General features: G+C 39.6%; 1 protein-coding gene across 1 annotated transcript; it reads left to right on the forward strand.

Annotated features, from left to right (window-relative positions):
• The first annotated feature begins 1141 nt into the window (after positions 1 to 1141).
• TXNDC9 (thioredoxin domain containing 9) lies at positions 1142 to 16449 on the forward strand. The gene is made up of 5 exons (XM_006870746.1): positions 1142 to 1164; positions 5567 to 5785; positions 10815 to 10933; positions 15234 to 15488; positions 16332 to 16449. Exons 2-5 carry the CDS (start codon positions 5597 to 5599, stop codon positions 16447 to 16449), a joined length of 681 nt encoding a protein of 226 aa, XP_006870808.1. The 5' UTR covers positions 1142 to 1164; positions 5567 to 5596.
• The last annotated feature ends 2087 nt before the right edge of the window (positions 16450 to 18536 follow it).

The following is an 18536-nucleotide window of genomic DNA, read 5'->3' on the forward strand; positions in this document are numbered from 1 at the left end:
TCAAAATCATTTGATCTAGCTTGCGAAAGAAACCGCAGTTTCAGCCATCACATTGTTATTGTTGTTATTAAGTGCCATCAAGTCGCTCCGAACCATAGGGTTTCCGAGGAGCAGCTGCTGAGCTTAATCCGCCGACCTTGCAGTTCCAATCGACCTTGCAGTCAAGAGCATTAACCTGCAGCACTGGTGGTCATGGCTGTGTGCCGTGGCGTTGGTTCCGACTCATAGCGACCCTGTACAGGGTTTCCAAGACTGTAAATCTTTACAGGAGCAGAACGCCTCATCTTTCTAGGGGTCAGTTAATTAAATGACCAAACATAGCCGCTAAATTTTAAGTTGGTAATTTTGTATGGAGGGGGAATGATGTTATAAATATCCAAGTGGCCCTTGGTTTGTCGAAGGTTCCCCACTTACAGCCTCTGAAACCCTGTACTGGTTCGCTCAGAGTCGACCCGACCCCAAGGCATATAAACACCAACCACCACCACCGTCCCTCTAGTGGTACTGCTGGATAAGCATTAGACTACAAGGCTGGTTTGAACCGCAAAGTCGGCGGGCGATTCAAACTCACCAGCTGCCCCAAGGAAACCCTATACAGGGTCGCTATGAGTCGGAACCGACTCGACGGCATTTCACAACAACAACCCCTCATTTGGAAGGCGGAGTGTATTACAGGCATTATCTATGTAAAAACATCTGCGGAATAAATTACACCTCTTTTTTTAACTATTCAATAATCCAAGAAACGAAGAATGTGTCACTCCTGAGCGATATCATGCCTATCTCATTTCTAATGAAACATTATAATAACTGCTGAAGGACAGCAGAAGAAAGTCTGACGTCAGGCTCAGTACTAAAAAGACTACAACTGCCAGCACACTTTGCTCCTTCTTTCGCTTAGTAGTTTACGGAAAGCCAAGCCATAAATAGGAAACGGCCGGTTCCATGGTTGGGGAGGAGGGGGGGCGGGCAGGAAAGAAGGGAGCGCACGCGCAAAAGCTCTCGTCTGCTCTTCCTGAATCGCGAGAAGATAGGAGCCAATGAGGAGGCGAAGGCGAAGGCCGGCACCCTAGGCTCCCGCACCTTCAGTGAGAGTGGAGCTCTAGTGGGCCGCGGATCTGCGTCTCCGGTTTCCTCATTTCTCAAGCATCACCGAGAGCTCAGGTGAGGCAGAGGGTTATGTGGGAAACTGGCCACCTTCTCCCAGTGCTGATGGACACACCGCGTCCGACACCTCAGCTGGGGCGGGGGAGGGGCGCGGCCCAGATGCGGGTTGTCTGTGTCTTGGTGAAGACTGTGGCGCGTGCGCCCCTGGAGGCGTTGAAGTCGGGGACTGGGTGAGCCCTCCCCTCTTCTGCCCCTGTGGACCTCGGGAATAGTCAGGATACCTGGGGGGAGGTATTTGAGGTGCAATCGACACCCTTGATTGTTCTGGCGGGTGCCCTTAGGGAAATCTAGGAAAACATTAGGTAATTAGAGGACACCTTGGATCCTTTCTCACCCTTCCCTGATGAGCTGGGGAAAAAAGAATCTGAGGCCATTGTTTGAAGAATGAAAAATTATCGGGTCTGCCAAACCAGTTCTATGACATTTTTCCATTCTGAATAGGGTGAACACCATCACCTGTCCCAGAACGTCTATTGTTAATTTCCTCGGTTCCTTTTTAATCCAGAATTCATTTCTGCACTCTTCCTGTACAACTCCAAGGATAAGCATTCGCTATACCAACACCAACAACATACCCTAGTAAAGGAACTCTGGTAACATAGTGGTTACTAGAATCAGGCTGCTAACTTCAAGGTCTGCAGTTTGAAACTACCCAGCTGTTCGAGGGAGAGAACTATGAGGCTTTGTGCTCAAGTAAAGATATGCAGCCTCTGAAACCCTGTGCAGAGTCACTGTGAGTTGGAACGGACTATGAGTCGGAACCTAGTCCACGGTACTCAACAACAACAACAAATGCCTCTAGTAAGAACAAATTCTGACATGCAAGTCAGTGTGCTAAATGCCCAGTTTTCTACCACAAGTTCTCAGCCCTCAGGATCATAATTGGCCTTTTTCTTGGGAGATAGAAGACATGAACCCGATCCTGTTGTGGCGTTTTAGCATAAGCGCTTAACTACTAATCGCAAAGTCGAATGTTCAATCCCACCAGTCGCTCCTAGGAAATCCTATACAGGGTCATCATGAGTCAGAACAGACTCGAGGGCACTTAACAACAACATAATTGGGCAGGATAAAGTGGGGAATTCATTTGAAATGCAGCTCCTTTTCAACCTTATAGCATTTTTAAGAAGCTTACAATTTGATTTTAAACTCAGAAATAATGTTGTTAAGTGCCGTTGAGTCCAAAATAGGTACTCTAATAGTGCCTTTTAAATTTTATGGCAATTAGAGGAGAAGCTAGGCATCTTTTCATTAAACATTAAGCAAACATTGAACATCTACTGTGGTCCAGGCACTGTGCTAGCTCTGGGATACAAAGATGAAATCAGGTATATGAATATTGTTCATCAGCTTTTCCTATAAAGAAAAAGTGAAGTTTGCAAAGTGATTGTCTCCATAGAATATGTTCACAATTCAGATTTTTTTTATGGTGCTTTAGAACCAGATGCAAATTTATTATATTTTATCATGATGCACAGACTCTTGCTTTGATAGGCAAATGATGCATCTCTTTACTGTGGTATTTAACACAAAGAATCAGATTATATATATCTGTTATATACAAAAAATTGGTGGTTGCTGATAGAAAAGATTTCTTTTAAAATGTAACTTGAGATAATATCTTCCTTTCTAATCTGAATTAGTTCAATTTTATAATACTTTGCTTGACAAAACAGATTTTTTGAGTAGTATTTTACAAAAGAGGAGTGAAGATGGGGAAATAATTTTTTAAAAATCTTTGGAGTGTTATAGTGTTGTAAATCAAAGTTACAAACACTTTCATCAATACCTATGTAAGTTTTGTTGCCTCATATAGTTGGGTCCCTGAGTGGCACAGACAGTTAAGCAGTTGATTACTAGACAAAAGGTTATTGTTTCACATCCACCCAGAAGTTCCTAGGAAGACAGACCTGGCATTCTGCTTCTGAAAGGTGGTTATTAGGGCTGTCGAGTTGGTTTCAACTCTTACTGACCCTGAGTTCAACAGAATAAAACACTGTCCTGTGTTATCCTTAAAGGTGTGCCATCAAGTCAGTTCTAACTCATAGCAACCCTGTTTAGGGTTTCTAAGTAGAAGCTGGTGGGTTTGAACAGTGCTTATCCTATGGCACCACACCAATACTCCTGAAAGTTTGTTGATTGTAAGTGTTGTGGTCAATTCTGACTTAATAATGACCCTGTCTAGGGTTTCCAAGGCTTTACATCTTCAATGGAGCAGCAAACCCTATGGAGAAGTTCTGCTATGCACACATGGGGTTGTCATGAATCAATTCCATGACAACTAACAGGAACAAATATTTTACTAATAATGGGAGAACAGGAATGGAAATGAACACCAGGCACTGTTCTTTGCATACATTATAATGGGATTGCTCATGACTGAAATAAACTAATCTTATTTGAGCAGAAACCATGAAAACATCTGTCCTTTGTTCAATTCTGCTCTATATAGTGTTTGGTGGTTATATGTAAAACTTAAGTATAATTATCCTTGCTTGCATAGTCCTTTCTACTTTCCTTTTCTTTTGGTAAAGAACATATATTGTCAGTACATATCACAAGGTATAACAGCCATCTATTCAGTTCTGTTTGGTCTGGTGCTAGATAAGCAAAGCTTATCTTTGTTGTTAGATGCCATCAAGTCGTTACCGACTCATAGTGACCCTGTGTACAACAGAATGAAACACTGCCCGGTGGTCCTGGGCCAACCTCACAATTTTTGCCACGCTTGAGCCCATTGATGCTGACACTTTGCCAATCCATCTCGCTGGGGATCTTCCTCTTTTTCTCTGACCCTGACCCTCCACCTTACCACACATGATACCCTTCTCCAGCAACTGGTCCCTCCTAACAATATGTCCAAAGTACAAGAGATGAAGTTTGGCCATCTTGGCCTCCAAGAAGCACTCTGGCTGCACTTCTTCCAACACAGATCTGTTGATTCTTTTGGCAGCCCATGGCACTTTCAATATTCTCCTCCAACACCATAACTCAAAAACATGAATTCTTCTAAGGTCTTCCTTATTCACTGTCTAGCTTTCGCATGCATATGCGGTTATTGAAAATACCCTGGCTTGGGTCAGGCACACCTTAGTCCTCAAGCTGACATCTTTGCTCTTCAACACTTTAAAAAGGTCTTGTGCAGCAGATTTGCCTAATGCAATATGTTGTTTGATTTCTTGACTGCTGCTTCCATGAGTGTTGATAGTTGATCCAAGAACAATGAAGTCCTTGACAACTTCAGTCTTTTCTCCGTTGATAAGAATTTTTGTTTTCTTTACATTGAGAAAAGACCATACTGAAGGTTGTGGTCTTTGATCTTCATCAGTAAATACTTTTAAGTCCTCTTTACTTTCAGCAAGCAAGATTGTATCATCTGCATATCGCAGATTGTTAATGAGTCTTCCTCCAATCCTAGATGCCACGTTTTTCTTCATAGAACCCAGCTTCTCAGATTATTTGCTCAGCATACAGTTTGAATAATTATGGTGAAAAAATACAACCCTGGCGCATACCTTTCTTAATTTTAAACCATTTGTGTTCCCATGTTCTGTTAGAACAAATGCCTCTTGGTCCATGTACAGATTCCTCATGAGCACAATTAAGTATACAGGAATACTCATACTTTGCAATGTTGTCCATAGCTTCTCGTGCATGGTTCCCACAATTGAAAACCTTTGCATAGTCAGTAAAGCACAGGTAAACATCTTTCTGGTATTCTCTGCTTTCAGCCGAGATCCATCGGACATCAGCAATGATATCCCTCGTTCCACGTCCTCTTCTGAATTCAGCTTGGACCTCTGGAAGTTCTCTTTCAATGTATCTTTGCAGCTGTTTCTGTATTACCTTTAGTAAAACTTTATCCACATGGGATATCAAAGAGATTGTCCGATGATGTCTTCATTCCATTGGGTCACCTCTCTTTGGAATGAGCACAAATAGCGGATCTCTTCCAATCAGTTAGCCAGATAGTTAGTTGTCTTCCAAACTTCTTGGCATAGATGAGTGAGTGCCTCCAGTACTGCCTTCACTTTCTTAAAGATTTCAAGTTTTTTTCCAGCAATTCCTAGAGCCTTGTTCTTTGCTAATTCCTTCAGTGCACTTTGGACTTCTCCCTTCAGTATCATTGGTTCTTGATCTTTGCTTTAGTATAATTGTTGTTGTTAAGTACTGTCAAGTCAGTTCCAGAAAACACACTAAATCAGAAACATCTAAACTTTGTTCTGTGGTGTGATGAAATACAAATCCTTAAGCCTAACATCAAATATTTTAGTACTTGTGGAGTACTATATGGTATAAAAATTATATACTTGATAGAATTTTTGAGAATAGGATTGGGGGGTGGTAGAATTTTGCTTATTATTTGTAATCTTTTTCCTAATTTGATAAATCTCCCCAGCTCCAAGGCCGAACTATACCACTTAGAAGAATGGAAGCCCATGCATCAGTTGGCATGCTTCCGAAAGTCCTGGAAAGTCAATTGCTTCAGACTACCAAATTAGTGGAAGAACAGCTTGATTCTGAAATTCAGAAACTGGATCAGATGGATGAGGATGAATTGGAACGCCTCAAAGAAAAGAGACTTCAAGCACTAAGGAAAACTCAACAGCAGAAACAAGTAACCTCTCTGCCCTGCTTTCTGAAATTGCTATAACAGTATGCACCTAACAACTTATATATACATGTGCTACAGTAATTACATTTTGATCCTCCATTTTTAGTGTATTTTGAACTGAAGGTACTTGTTATTGTTGTTAAGTACCATCGAGTCTGTTCTGACTCATAGGAACCCTATATTGGATTTCTAAGAAGAGGTCATTGTGTTTGAACTGCCAATCTTACAGTTAATCAGTCCATGTTTATCCCACTCCCTAAAAAAGCTTTCATTTAAAAAAAAAGGTCAATCAGTATGTTAATCCCCAGAACAAAACCATTGCTCTCAATTATGACTCACAGTGAGCAACCCCATGGAGCAGAGTAGAAGGGCCCCATACAATTTATAAGGCTAAATCATTATGGAAGCAAAGTGCCACATCTGTCTCTCTTGGAACAGCTGCTGGGTTTAAACCTCCAGCCTTTCAGTTTACAACCAAACGCCTCACCACGCTGCACCACCAAGGCTCCTTATTTTAAACCAGAGTCAAGTAAAAGAGGCAGATCCTGCTCAAGTGCATTTCCAGAGCTACATTTTTTAATCAAGGAGAGAAAGTGGAGTAGACAGAGCAGCAAGAGCACTAGGACTCAGTAGTTTCCCTGTCCGGTCAAACTGAAGCCTAACTTTTAGCATCTTCAGAGCATGGCTGGCAAATAGGATAAGAACTGTAAGACAATTCCTGTTAAAGAAATTACTCCAGGCATTTCAGTGTAACATTTAATTATATTAAATAAATATGGCTTATTTGAATGAATGCATGCTAATCACAAAATAAGATAGTCTCAGATTGTTCTCTTTTGGTCTCTTAAACAAAATCAAAAGGAGCTCTGGTGGTGTAGTGCTTATAAGTTGGGCTGCTAATCTCATGGTAAGCAGTTTGGGGGGGGTGGGAATGAGGCTTTCTGCTCCCGTAAAGATTTACAGCCTCAGAAACCCTATGTGAGTTCGTCGGAAGCGACTCCACGTCATATAACGACCACAGCCAAACCAAAACTACTGCCATTGTGGCGATTCCAACTCAGTGACTAGCACAGACTAGAATTGATCTTGTTGTTGTTGTTGTTAAGTGCCGTCGAGTTGGTTCCAACCCATAGCAACCCTGTACAGGGTTTCCGAGGGTGTAAATCCTTACGGGAGTAGAAAGCCTCATCTTTCTCCCGCGGAGCGGCTGGTAGTTTCGAACCGCTGACCTTAAGGTTCGCAGCCCGATTCGTAACCACTACGCTACCAGAGTTTTCTAAAATTAGGTTTTGAAATAGACTCCATTCTTTTAACAGAATTGCTAATGATTAGTAAGCAGAGAACTGATGATTGGAATTTAAGGATTTAAATTATGTGGTTAGTTAGACTCTGTCACAAATTCATATTTTGTGATCACTGTGAAAAGAAAAAAAAGCCTGCCTGGTGATCTGCAAAGTAAATGAATTGCTAATGCTCAATTTAAAAAGAAAAGTCATACCTATGATAATGCTTGTGGCTGTGTGCTGTGGAGTCACTTCCTACTCATAGCGACCCTGTACAGGGTTTCTGAGGCTGTAAATCTTTACGGGAGCAGAACACCTCATCTTTCTCCTGCAGAACCGCTGGTAGTTTCAAACTGCTGACCTTGCAGTTCGCAGCCCGATTCGTAATCACTACGCTACCAGAGCTGCTTGTAGAGTGACTGAATTTATCTGAGGACATAAATAATGTTGCAAATGAAGTCAGCAGTTCTTTTGTAAATGATGTCAGCAATTCAGAACAGTAGTTTGAATATTTGTAGCTGAAGACCAACTGAAATAGAAATACTTAGGGCTTTTCTTATTTTAAATGTATACATTGATTTAAGGTGAATTTAAGCTCAGAGGGTTTTGTTTTAGAACTCTTACTGCATTTTCATATATTAATTTCATTCAAATGTTTACTGAGGAAGTAGGCAGGATGCCTTCCTGGTTTGTAAAGATAAACTTTTATCAGAGTGGTGTAGACTAGTAATTTATCTTTTTTCTGATCCACAAGGGTTTTGGAGAAATCAAACATGTGGAGGTGACACATCTTGTGCCATCAAGTTGATTCCAACACCAGTTAACCTCATGTGTTGCAGAGTAGAACTGCTCCACAGAGCTTTCTTAGCTCTAATCTTTATAGAAGCAGATCAGGCCTTTTTTTTTCCCCCCACAGTGCTGCTGGGTGGGTTTGAACAACTAATCTCCTGGTTAGGTGCTCAGTGAAAGCCAATGTACTCAGCACTTAATGTAGTTGTTAAGTGCTTTCGAGTCAGTTCCAACTCATAGCAAATGAATGGCCTTTCACTAATCTGTCTTCCTACATTAGCCAAGCACCCTCCTACTGTTGTGGCAGCTGAAGATGTAGTACTTAGGTAAGGAAGAGAGAAATGAGGTGAGAAATAGAAAGATCACGTGAGTTTATTAGATAGTATCTAAGTTAAGAGCCAAATGCTACTCAGCTGTCGCTGCTTCAGCTAGATCAGGCTGAGCTGTGATCTTTGCTCATCCTGGTTCGATTCCGTTCAGCAGACACGGAGAGCACAGGATCTGGTGAGTAGCTCAGGAGAGGCGCCAACCATTGGTGGAAAATCAAAGTGAGCTTTCACTCTAAAGAACTTGAGCAGGTTCAGGTGTTCAGTCTGTTGAATAAGCACATCAGAAGGAAAATGAAAATAACCTTTATTAAAAGAACATGTCTTTGGAGAATCAAGAACCTATACACTACTGCCATTGAGTCGATTGCAATTCATAATGAGCCTATAGGAGAGAATAGAACTGCTCCTTAGGGTTTCCGAGACAGTACATTTTCACAGGAGCAAGACAGCCTCATCTTTCTTCCACAGAGTGGCTAGTGGGTTTGAACCGCGTACCTTGCAGTTAGCAGCCCAGTGCTATCCCACAACACCAGCAGGGCTCCTTCGATAATTAAGAAAAGGAGTCATAAAATGTTGCATGATATTGGAAAATGGTAATTGAGAGTTGACACTGTTTAGAAGCTTTACCAAAGAAACAATCACATAAGGAGAAAATATCGCAGGGTCCCTATGAGTGTCACCTTAACATAAGCCAATGTGAAATGGATTACAACTGAACTGTTCGTGCAGCTGAGGTCATATGAACAGAAGGCCAGAGGAGCGGAGGAGTTTTCACTCCTCTTCCTTTGTAGTTGGACCACTTCTGCCACATTTTAAAAGGACATGGACAAAATAGAGTGCTTTCAGAGGAGGACAGTGAGTAGAGCAGGATGTCTAGAAATCTTTTCATATGAGAAATAGTCAACAGACACCGGAAAAGTTCAGTTTGGAGAAGGATAGACTTAGGCAAGATGTGATAAAAGAGATACTAGAACTTGTCTATCTAATTTTAAATCCAAGTTAGAATTCAGAGACCAAGAATAGGGATGTATATTGCAGTTCATTGTGTGAAGACCTTTCTAAATATTAGAGAATATGTATTTAAGTACACATTCCCAGGGTCACTATGACTTGGAACTGACTCAACGGCATATAACCACAACAACATGCTAAACATTGCTTTAGATTACTTCATGTACGTAGTCTTATTTCCGTAACAACCCAGTGGGATACATTGTCATCCCCACTTTACAGATGAGGGTTTTGAGGCTCAGAAAGGTTACTCAATTTTATAACTGTACAGAGCCATCTGCCTTGAAGCCCAGTATCTTTTTATTAAAACAAACTTTCTGAAAAAAAATAAATGTGCTTCCAGTTGATGTGATAAGATTCCTGTCGCAGGAAAGGTTGCAGAAGCTGAAAGGTCAGGTGTGGTAGATAAAGGATTCCTGTATTGATTAGCGAAGTTGGACTAGGTGGTAGGTGACGTCTTTATTGTTTCCAGGTGCTGTGTGAGTAGACAACCCTTTCTTCCTAGAACACCTGCCCATGAGGGGTTTTTTTAAATCCAGTTTTTAAAAATGTTTGGTTGTTTAGATATATATAGGAGATCATGTACCACTTCAATAATTTCTACATGTGCAGTTCAGTGGCACTGACCTGACTGGAGTTGTACAGCCATTTTTAGCCTCTTTCTCTCTGTTGTTCCTTCCCCATTGGCATAGACTCACTGCCGCTTAAGTTTGTTAACTTATCTTTGGAGTTGCTGTTGTCAGTATGATTACTTATAAGCCCCTTGCCACCCAGCTGATTCTGATTCTAATGACTCTATTAGACAGAGCAGACAGGCTCCATAGGGTGTCTGAGGCTAAAATCTTGACAGGAGTGAGCAGTTGGTGGGTTCAAACCTTTGACCTTTCGGTTAATAGCCTAGGTTTAGCTATTCCTACAGTGATAGATCTTAAAAGAGCACAATTCTCAAGGCAGACCTTTATTAGCTAAACTAAACTTTTCTTTTGGTGTTTAAAGAGATCTAAGGGGATAATTTTGGCTTAAGATTTAAAGATTATCTCAGGACCATAATTTCCAGGATTCATCCAGTCTCCATGACTCTAGAAAGTCTGGATTCCATGAGAATTTGAAATTCCATTTTGCAGTTTTCCCCCTTTTAATCAGGATTTTTCTACAGAATCTTTGATTGGAATGTTGAGTGATGCATACCATTCAGTGCTAATCTCGTGGCAAAGATGAATATTGTATTTTTAAAGCATTTTAATAACAGATCAAATGTTTCTGGTTTTAGTAATTTAAGAGTGCAAAAAATTCAATAGATACTTACATTCTGAGTCCATTTAAGTCTGAGCTTTTATTTTGAGAGTTATGAAAAAGCAGAAATGTTGTAAACTACCAAAACATAATTTTCTTAAATCCAAGCAGTGTTGTGAAACTATGACTACCCATAAGCTATAGTTTTGTAACATCTTTCAAAAGAGAAAAGTAAACAAAGAAAAGTAAAAAGCTGAAGTGAATTCATATCTTTGCAAGGTAACTACCAACTTCATTACAAAATACTGTGTTGAATTGGTAACTGAAATATAAGGTACCGAAAGGCTGACATTAAATGTGTAATATTTCCCCTTCTCTCCAAATTAGGAATGGATTTCTAAAGGACACGGGGAGTACAGAGAAATCCCTAGTGAGAGAGACTTTTTTCAAGAAGTCAAGGAGAGTAAAAAAGTGGTTTGTCATTTCTACAGAGACTCAACACTCAGGTAATTTCATTTCTACCAGCGATTTTTTTTTTTTTTTTAACATGACATGTTTAGCTACAGATAATCTGACTTAATAGAGAAATTAAGAAAAATAAATAGGTGCTTTACTGTGCTGGAAATCAGTGCATTAAATTTCAGCAATTAATATTTTAAAGATTAATGTAAACCAGTGACTTGCCAAGGTATAAATGAGCATTATTGAAAGTCAAGACTATTCCCATATAAATGGTGTATGGTTTCTGAGTTATAGTTTCAGTGTTGTTAGTTACCGTGGAACCAGTTCTGACACGTGGCGACTCCATGTGGGCAGGGTAGAACTAACTGCTCCCTAGGGTTTTAGGCTGTAACATTTAGAAAGCAGATTCCAGGCCTGCCTTCTGAGGCACCTCTGGGTCAGTGTGAACCACCACCCTTTCGACTAGTAGTTGAACACTTAACCATTTGCTCCACACAGGCGCTGCATATTTTCACTAACTTTAAACATCTCAGAGATGTTAAAGTTCTTATTAGTGCAAAAATAATAATTTGTTTTTGTTGTTACTATTATGAGATAACCAAGAAGTTGGGGCCAACAACCTTTCAGAGCTGGTGTTCTGACAGTCCTCAGAGGAGACAGTGGCTTGGCCAGCCCTTTTTCTGGGAGCATACTTGGGACTGGGAGGAGAAGAACATAGCTACTCTGAAACTAGCTCAATTCTGAAGACTTCTGTTTTTTCTTAACTTTTTATTGTGAATTGAGTGAAGGTTAACAGAGAAGATCAGCTTTACATTCAACAAATTCTATGCTTTGTTTCATCTCAGTGATTACAGTCCCTTCCTTGCAACAACAGCTATCTTCCTTCCTTCCTGTGGTTCCCTATTTACATTTTATATTTCACAAGTGAACAAAGCAAAAATATTTGATGTACACATACAAAGCAAAAAATATATATTCATTTAAATGTCTTAAGGGCATATACTGCAAGCCAGCTTCTTGCCCACAGGCACATAGCCTTACTCAGCCCATGGGCCTAGAGCCTGAAGCGGTTCTGTTTTTCCATGCCACCTCCTCCCCCTCCGTCTCTGCTGTCTCCACTTTTCTAGGTAGGATCTCACACTCCACTCATACCCTTCCTTTTTGATGGTCTTCGGATTGTCTGTTCCTGAAATAGAAGATTAACTACCCCCCTCTTTTAGTTACATATCTTTTATAATTACAGTTGTGATCATCATAATTAATACTCTGCAGACTTCTTTAGGGAGGTAGTTTCCTTGTAAAATGAAAATACCCAGAAGAGGTATCTTAAACCAGATGATTCAAGCATGTATGTGTGTGTGTGTGTGTGTGTGTGTGTGTGTGCGTGCGTGCGTGCGTGCGTGCTTGGTACCAGCATTTTAAAAATTTGTTAATAGCAGACCTGGGTTCAGAATGACAGAATTTGCTGGCACTGAATCACAGCTACCACCTGTAGATGGACATACTTTCCAATGTAGTCTCCATCACTCACCATTGTCTCTGCCCTGCCTGCCCCTGCCCTCTTCTGTCACTCACATAAGTCACCCTGATCTTGCCACAATGTCCAACAGCTTGGTTACTGGTTAACATCTTTTTAAGGATTGATTTACTGGAATTCATTGACTATTGTTAGGTACCACCGAGTCAGTTCCAACTCACAGTGACCATACTCACCACAGAACAAAACACTGCCGTGGCCGGTACCATCCTCACAATCATTGTTATACTTCAGCCCACTGCTGTTGCCACTGTGCCGATCCATCTTGCCACTTCTCTTTTTCTCCGACTCTCCACTTTACCAAGCCTGATGTCCTTCTCCAGGGACTGGTTCCTCCTGATAGTAAGTCAGAAATATGAGAGACGAAGTCTCACCATCTTGACTTCTAAGAAGCATTCTGGCTGTACTTCCAACACAGATTTGTTTATTTTTCTACCAGTCCATAATACTTTTAATATTTTTCTCCAACACCATAAATCACATGCTTCAATTCTTCTATGACTTCCCTTACTCACTACCCAGTTTACACATACACAGGAGGTTATTAAAAATACTGTGGCTTGGGTCAGGTGCACATTAGTCCTCAAACTGACGTCATTATTCTTGAATACTTTAAAGAGGGCTTGTGCAGCAGATTTGCCTAATATAATATGTCATTTGATTTCTTGACTGCTGCTTCCATGATTGGATACAAGCAAAATGAAATCAATGACTAAGAGAATGGAAATAGTGGAAGCTCCTTTAAGGAAGAGTGAGCAGCAGGACGGTTTGGGAAGGTGGAAAATTACTAAATTCACTGCCCTTGTGGTATATCATCTCACATTGGCACAGATGCCAACCTCTAATATATATGATGATGTGATAGACTGATAATCATATTAACATGAGGTTAATAATATTTGTTCAGTTGTTTTTCATGTCTTCTCCCTCTAGACTATTAGTGTCAGGAAAGCAGAGAGCTTACCAATATGGTGACCTTTGCCCTGGGTGCCTGGCCTTATTCAATAAATGTATTTGACAGATGGCAAAACTGCAGAACAAAGAGCAGTGCAAACAAAACTGAAAAATCACATTAAAATTATTCAGTTCGTTTATATGTGTATCTGTTTCTGTATGTATATGTACATAGAAAGAGCCCTCTTGTGGTGGTATAGAAGAAACACTGAACTGCTAACCAAAAGGTCAGTGGTTCAAACCCACAGCCCCTCATTGGAACCCGCCAGAGTGTGTCTATGAGGCAAACCCAACTCAAAATTTAACAACAACGTATGTATTTATGTACATAGTAGAAGGAATAGTTTCTTATACATTCGTAATAACCCTTTGAGGTGAATATTTATAATTCCTACATTTCATGTGTGAAAACCAAGGCTAAGCAACTCGTTCTATACCATTCTGTATCACTCAACTGTTAAAATATAAAAGAGGAATTTGATCCTCCATTTTAAGACTAATGCTATTTTAAGTATGTCAGGACTGCTGCTTCTGGGGTTTTAAATGATGAATTCATTGGCAAATGGTACAATCATAGACTTACTTTAAATAGGCCCCTTGCTCCAATTAAAGCATGGAGTTAATTTCTGTATAAATGTTCAGGAACATATTTCTCACATAAAGTTCATTTATCATTTTTATATGCTTCATTCAAAAACCAGTTTTTCATTTGTTCCTCATAATCATTTTTCTCATGCATAAAACCTCATTATTGAACTTACATGGATGATCTATGAAAAGACACATCTAAGGGAAAGTAATGAGCCATCAAGGTTATAAGACACTTGCTAGACCAAAGCTTAGTTCACAGAAAACTACACCAAGCAATGGACACATAAAACGCTTACCTAGTAAAGACGACCATGAAGCATTTGGTCTCTTAAATCATATAAAGCAGTAGCTCTCAAACTTTATTTGAAGTTGATTGTAATTAATAATTAGAGTTAAAAAAAACTACTGCTGTAAAAATTACTATTGATATATTTCATTTCTTTACAACAGTAATGGCATATTTACTTAGAAAGCCCTTCACCATAGTGTACTTTTAATTGACAGGCACACAATTAACAATAAAAAATTCTTCCTCGGTGGCAGTAATCAGTCTTTCCTAGTGTATGTTTCTTATTCTTAAACTTCTGAGTTTCATCATACTCAGATTTATCCCACTTCACGCATAGGGAAATGACTATCTTAACTACATTCTCATTCTTACCATCGACATGACTCTTTGTGAACCTCTTCATGACTAGGAAAACTTAGTAATTTGTTCTTTCTAAATGTCTTTAGGAGCGGTAGTAAGTTTGTAGACTGCTGGATTGCAGCGAACAGGCAGCTAGCTTGTTCTCCTGTGGCTCACAGGAGAAGAGACTTGGTGGTATGTGTTGGAATCAACTTGACAGCACGGAACAACAACTTTGGAAATGAGGTCATCTGACACAAGCATAGGTCAGCTGCCTAATTATAAGACTCAAACTAAAACTAAAATGAGATTACTAAGATGTTGTATGGTAAGTACTGGACTGCTAACTGACTGCAAGGTTGGCGGTTCAAATCACCAACTGCGCCTTGGAAAACCTAAAAAGGGTCACTGTAAGTTGGAACCTACTTGACAACACCTTAGCAGTAAGGCTTGGCAATCTGTGTTTCTTAAAGGTAACAGCCTGGAAAACCCTCTGGAGTACAATCCTACTCTGCACACGTTGGGGCCACCTTAATTCAGAATTGACTCAACAGCAGTTCACAATAATATTTAATGGGGACAGGGGGAAGTAATCTACTGTTGGAGCTTTTGAATTTCTATCTTGTTGTTACAGATGTAAAATAATAGACAAGCATTTGGCAATACTGTCCAAGAAACATCTTGAGACCAAATTTTTGAAGCTGAATGTGGAAAAAGCACCTTTCCTTTGTGAGAGATTGCGTATCAAAGTCATTCCCACACTAGCACTAGTAAAAGATGGGAAGACACAAGATTATGTTGTCGGATTTACCGATCTCGGAAATACAGATGACTTCACCACAGAGACGTTAGAATGGAGGCTTGGTTGTTCTGATATTCTTAATTACAGGTAACTTTCAGAAAACACATGGATTTATTTTAATTCACTGATTTGATTCATATTTTTCTTTTTTGATTATTTTAGAGCTGATTTTGTTCCATAAACACTTTTCTGTGAAATGAAGGTGTAGAAAAACTTTCACAAAGAAAAGGCCTATCTTTGAAAGCATACTTTATTTACTTCATAACCATATAGCTAGACTCTCCCTGGAATTGGCTGTTTCTCAAAAGAGCCATGATTCCTTTCAGTGGGAAATGATATTTGGAAACCCAAATCTGGGTGCTAGGAGTAGTCCCTAACACATTTTAAATGAAAACATACCTCATTTTATTTCATCAAGCATCACTGAGAAAGGTTTTCATACCAATTTCAAGTTAATGATAATGAATTCCACGTACTTTATTGGTGTCTATTGAGATCTAAACCTTTAGAGATGTTTAAAAAGATCACACAAGTCAGACTGGGCCATCAGCAGTAGGGTAGTATTGTCCTTGTGTCGTTAGCACAGGGAAAATATTACAAGGTCTAGGTTACCCTGACCAAATGAACATCAAAATGCTTTTTTTCTCTCTCTGCTTTTTGGTCAGAAATTTTATTGGCATATACTATGAAAGAGCTATCAGTTACTAATTTTTTAAAAAAGGGAAAATAAAACATAGATTTAAACCATTTACTGTAAAATACAGTTTATAACTATTAACCATCAATATGCATATTATAACTTCCATAATGGCAACATTTTAGCAAAATTTTAAGGAGAGGAAGAAAAAATAGGTTGTTAACATTGTTTAGTTTACTGGTTGTACTCATTCAAAAATAATAAAATGCTTTTCAAATTTGCTTTGTTTTTAGTGGGAATTTAATGGAGCCACCGTTTCAGAGCCAAAAGAAATTTGGAACAAACTTCATAAAGCTGGAGAAGAAAACTATCCGAGGAACGAAATACGATTCAGACTCTGATGAGGATTAGAGCTTAATTATAACTCTTTGTAAATCATCTTTTTATTTCTACCTGTTCCAGATTTAGGTGTGTTTTCTAAATTCCATGGGTTTCGATCCATTCTTCACCTCATGCTCATATTCTGGAGTTTTATACAGTTACATCATATTGAAATACATCTTTGATATTTTCTGTGTGGAGATTATGTTTAAGGTGAGGAACACATGTGAGTTACTACATTATTATGGGAAGGGTCTAGATTCTCTATTTTTGAGATTATCATTCATATATGTTTTTAATCGACTTAACTGGAAATAGAAATCCATCTATTCCAGGGTTAATTCTTAAGTTGCTTTATTTATTTTATATAAGAGATCAAGCAACATTTACTGGTATAAAATACTGTCCCTGTAAATTAATGTAAACACTCTTCATTTCTAGAATATTTTTGAACACTTGCTAGAGAACCTCATTTATTAATTCTGTATGCTGTATGTTGATGCTGAATCAACCAATTGCAGCAGAGAGCTATTTCAGGTGGTTAGCATATATTGCCTTATTTAAAGGTTCCTGAGTGATTGTACTTTAAGACACATTAAAAACTGAGGAGGATGCATTTTAGGAATGGTGGCATGAGGAAGTCTGCAGACACTCTCAGTAAAATGACTAAAACTTATAAAAGTTTTTTGGTTTTGTTTTTAAACCACCAAAGTCTGTAGAAATTGTTATAAGAGCATGCAGCAAACAGGAAAACATTTATTCAAGAAAATATCCTAAATCTTGGTAAGAACCAAGAATTTGTGACATTTGAGCCAAGACTCCTGTTTCCCTCGTCTGCCAACTCAGTAAAATGCAGATTTCTCCAGACAAATACAGACATTAGCACAGGGCTCCCTTTTCCTTCAGCACCCAGTCTAGGACTACATCTTCTGCTACCATTCCTCCTCATCCTCCTCCCAGCTCAACGTTGCAAAAGCTGCGTTCCACCAAGAATAACACACTTCCTCTCATTTCCTCTGCCCAGTTGTCACTTGTGAGGCAGAAGCTCTATCCCATGGGATATAGATTAAAGATGCTGAATCCTGATTGCCCTTACTCCCGCTTGGTCAAAGTGAAGGTTCCATGCAAGAAAAGGCAAGCAGAAAAGAACAGAGGCTACCACCCAGCGCTCTACTGACAGCCCAGGAGTACCGCTCTGAGGGAAGCAGGCTAGTATTTCTACTATGAGCTCTGGAGCAATAGTACACAAGTTTTGCCCAGTGGTATGCTATAAAAACATAGTTCTTTAGTAATCCCAAGGAACCCTGGTAGTGCAGTGCATTACACATTAGACTGTGAACTGCAAGATCAGCAGTTCAAATCCATCAGCCACTCTATAGGAGACCCTATACAGAGTAAATATGAGTTGGGAAAGACTTGATGGCATGCAACAGCAGCAGTAGTACTCCCCAAGGGAATTGACTTTATTTCGAACGAGTGAGAGAGGGGAAATGCAAATCTAATGGTGCTGCAGAAAAGAATGGCAATATGGGTAGTAACCAGTTGAGACTTTGTTGTTGTTAAATGCTGTCAAGCCCGTTCCTACACATAACAACCTTGTATAGTGGCTGGTGAACTTGAACTCTCGACCTTGCAGTTCAAACTGACTTTGCAGTCTAGCACATCAACCCACAGCACCTTAACAGAACTCCAGTTAAGAAACTAGTAGCTCTGTAATAGCAATAAGTGAAAGAGCTGACGAGCGAGAAGCTAAAGAAACAAAACAGCTAGGAAGAGTCCTCAAAAGGCTGAGTGAGCCTCAAAGACTACTGCACAGGGGCCTGAATTAAATTGGGTTAAACTTTGGAGCAATTTATGTTGCTGTTGTTGTGTCCTGTGGAGTCGGTTCGGAGCAATTTATACTACAGAATAATAGAATGTTGAGCTCAATTGATGCTTACAGCAGGATGTTACAATAGAGGCAGACCATCTAAAATCTTAACAAGTAGCTGAGGGAAAAATAGTGCAAGAAAACTCTGCCAGTACTACAAGAACAAACAAATCTCTTCCCTAGGAAACATCAAGGCAAGTGGCCAGGTCCTCTCAACACAAACCCCCTTCCAAGACTAAGACTCAAT

This window comes from Chrysochloris asiatica, unplaced genomic scaffold, assembly GCF_000296735.1.
Source record: "Chrysochloris asiatica unplaced genomic scaffold, ChrAsi1.0 scaffold00150, whole genome shotgun sequence".
Lineage (NCBI taxonomy): Eukaryota > Metazoa > Chordata > Mammalia > Afrosoricida > Chrysochloridae > Chrysochloris > Chrysochloris asiatica.

Coding starts and splice junctions, on each gene's coding strand:
- TXNDC9 (XM_006870746.1), top strand. CDS start 5,597: ATGGAAGCCCATGCATCAGTTGGCATGCTTCCGAAAGTCCTGGAAAGT. Junction 5,786..10,814: donor AAACTCAACAGCAGAAACAA/GTAACCTCTCTG, acceptor TCTCCAAATTAG/GAATGGATTTCTAAAGGACA. Junction 10,934..15,233: donor TACAGAGACTCAACACTCAG/GTAATTTCATTT, acceptor TTGTTGTTACAG/ATGTAAAATAATAGACAAGC.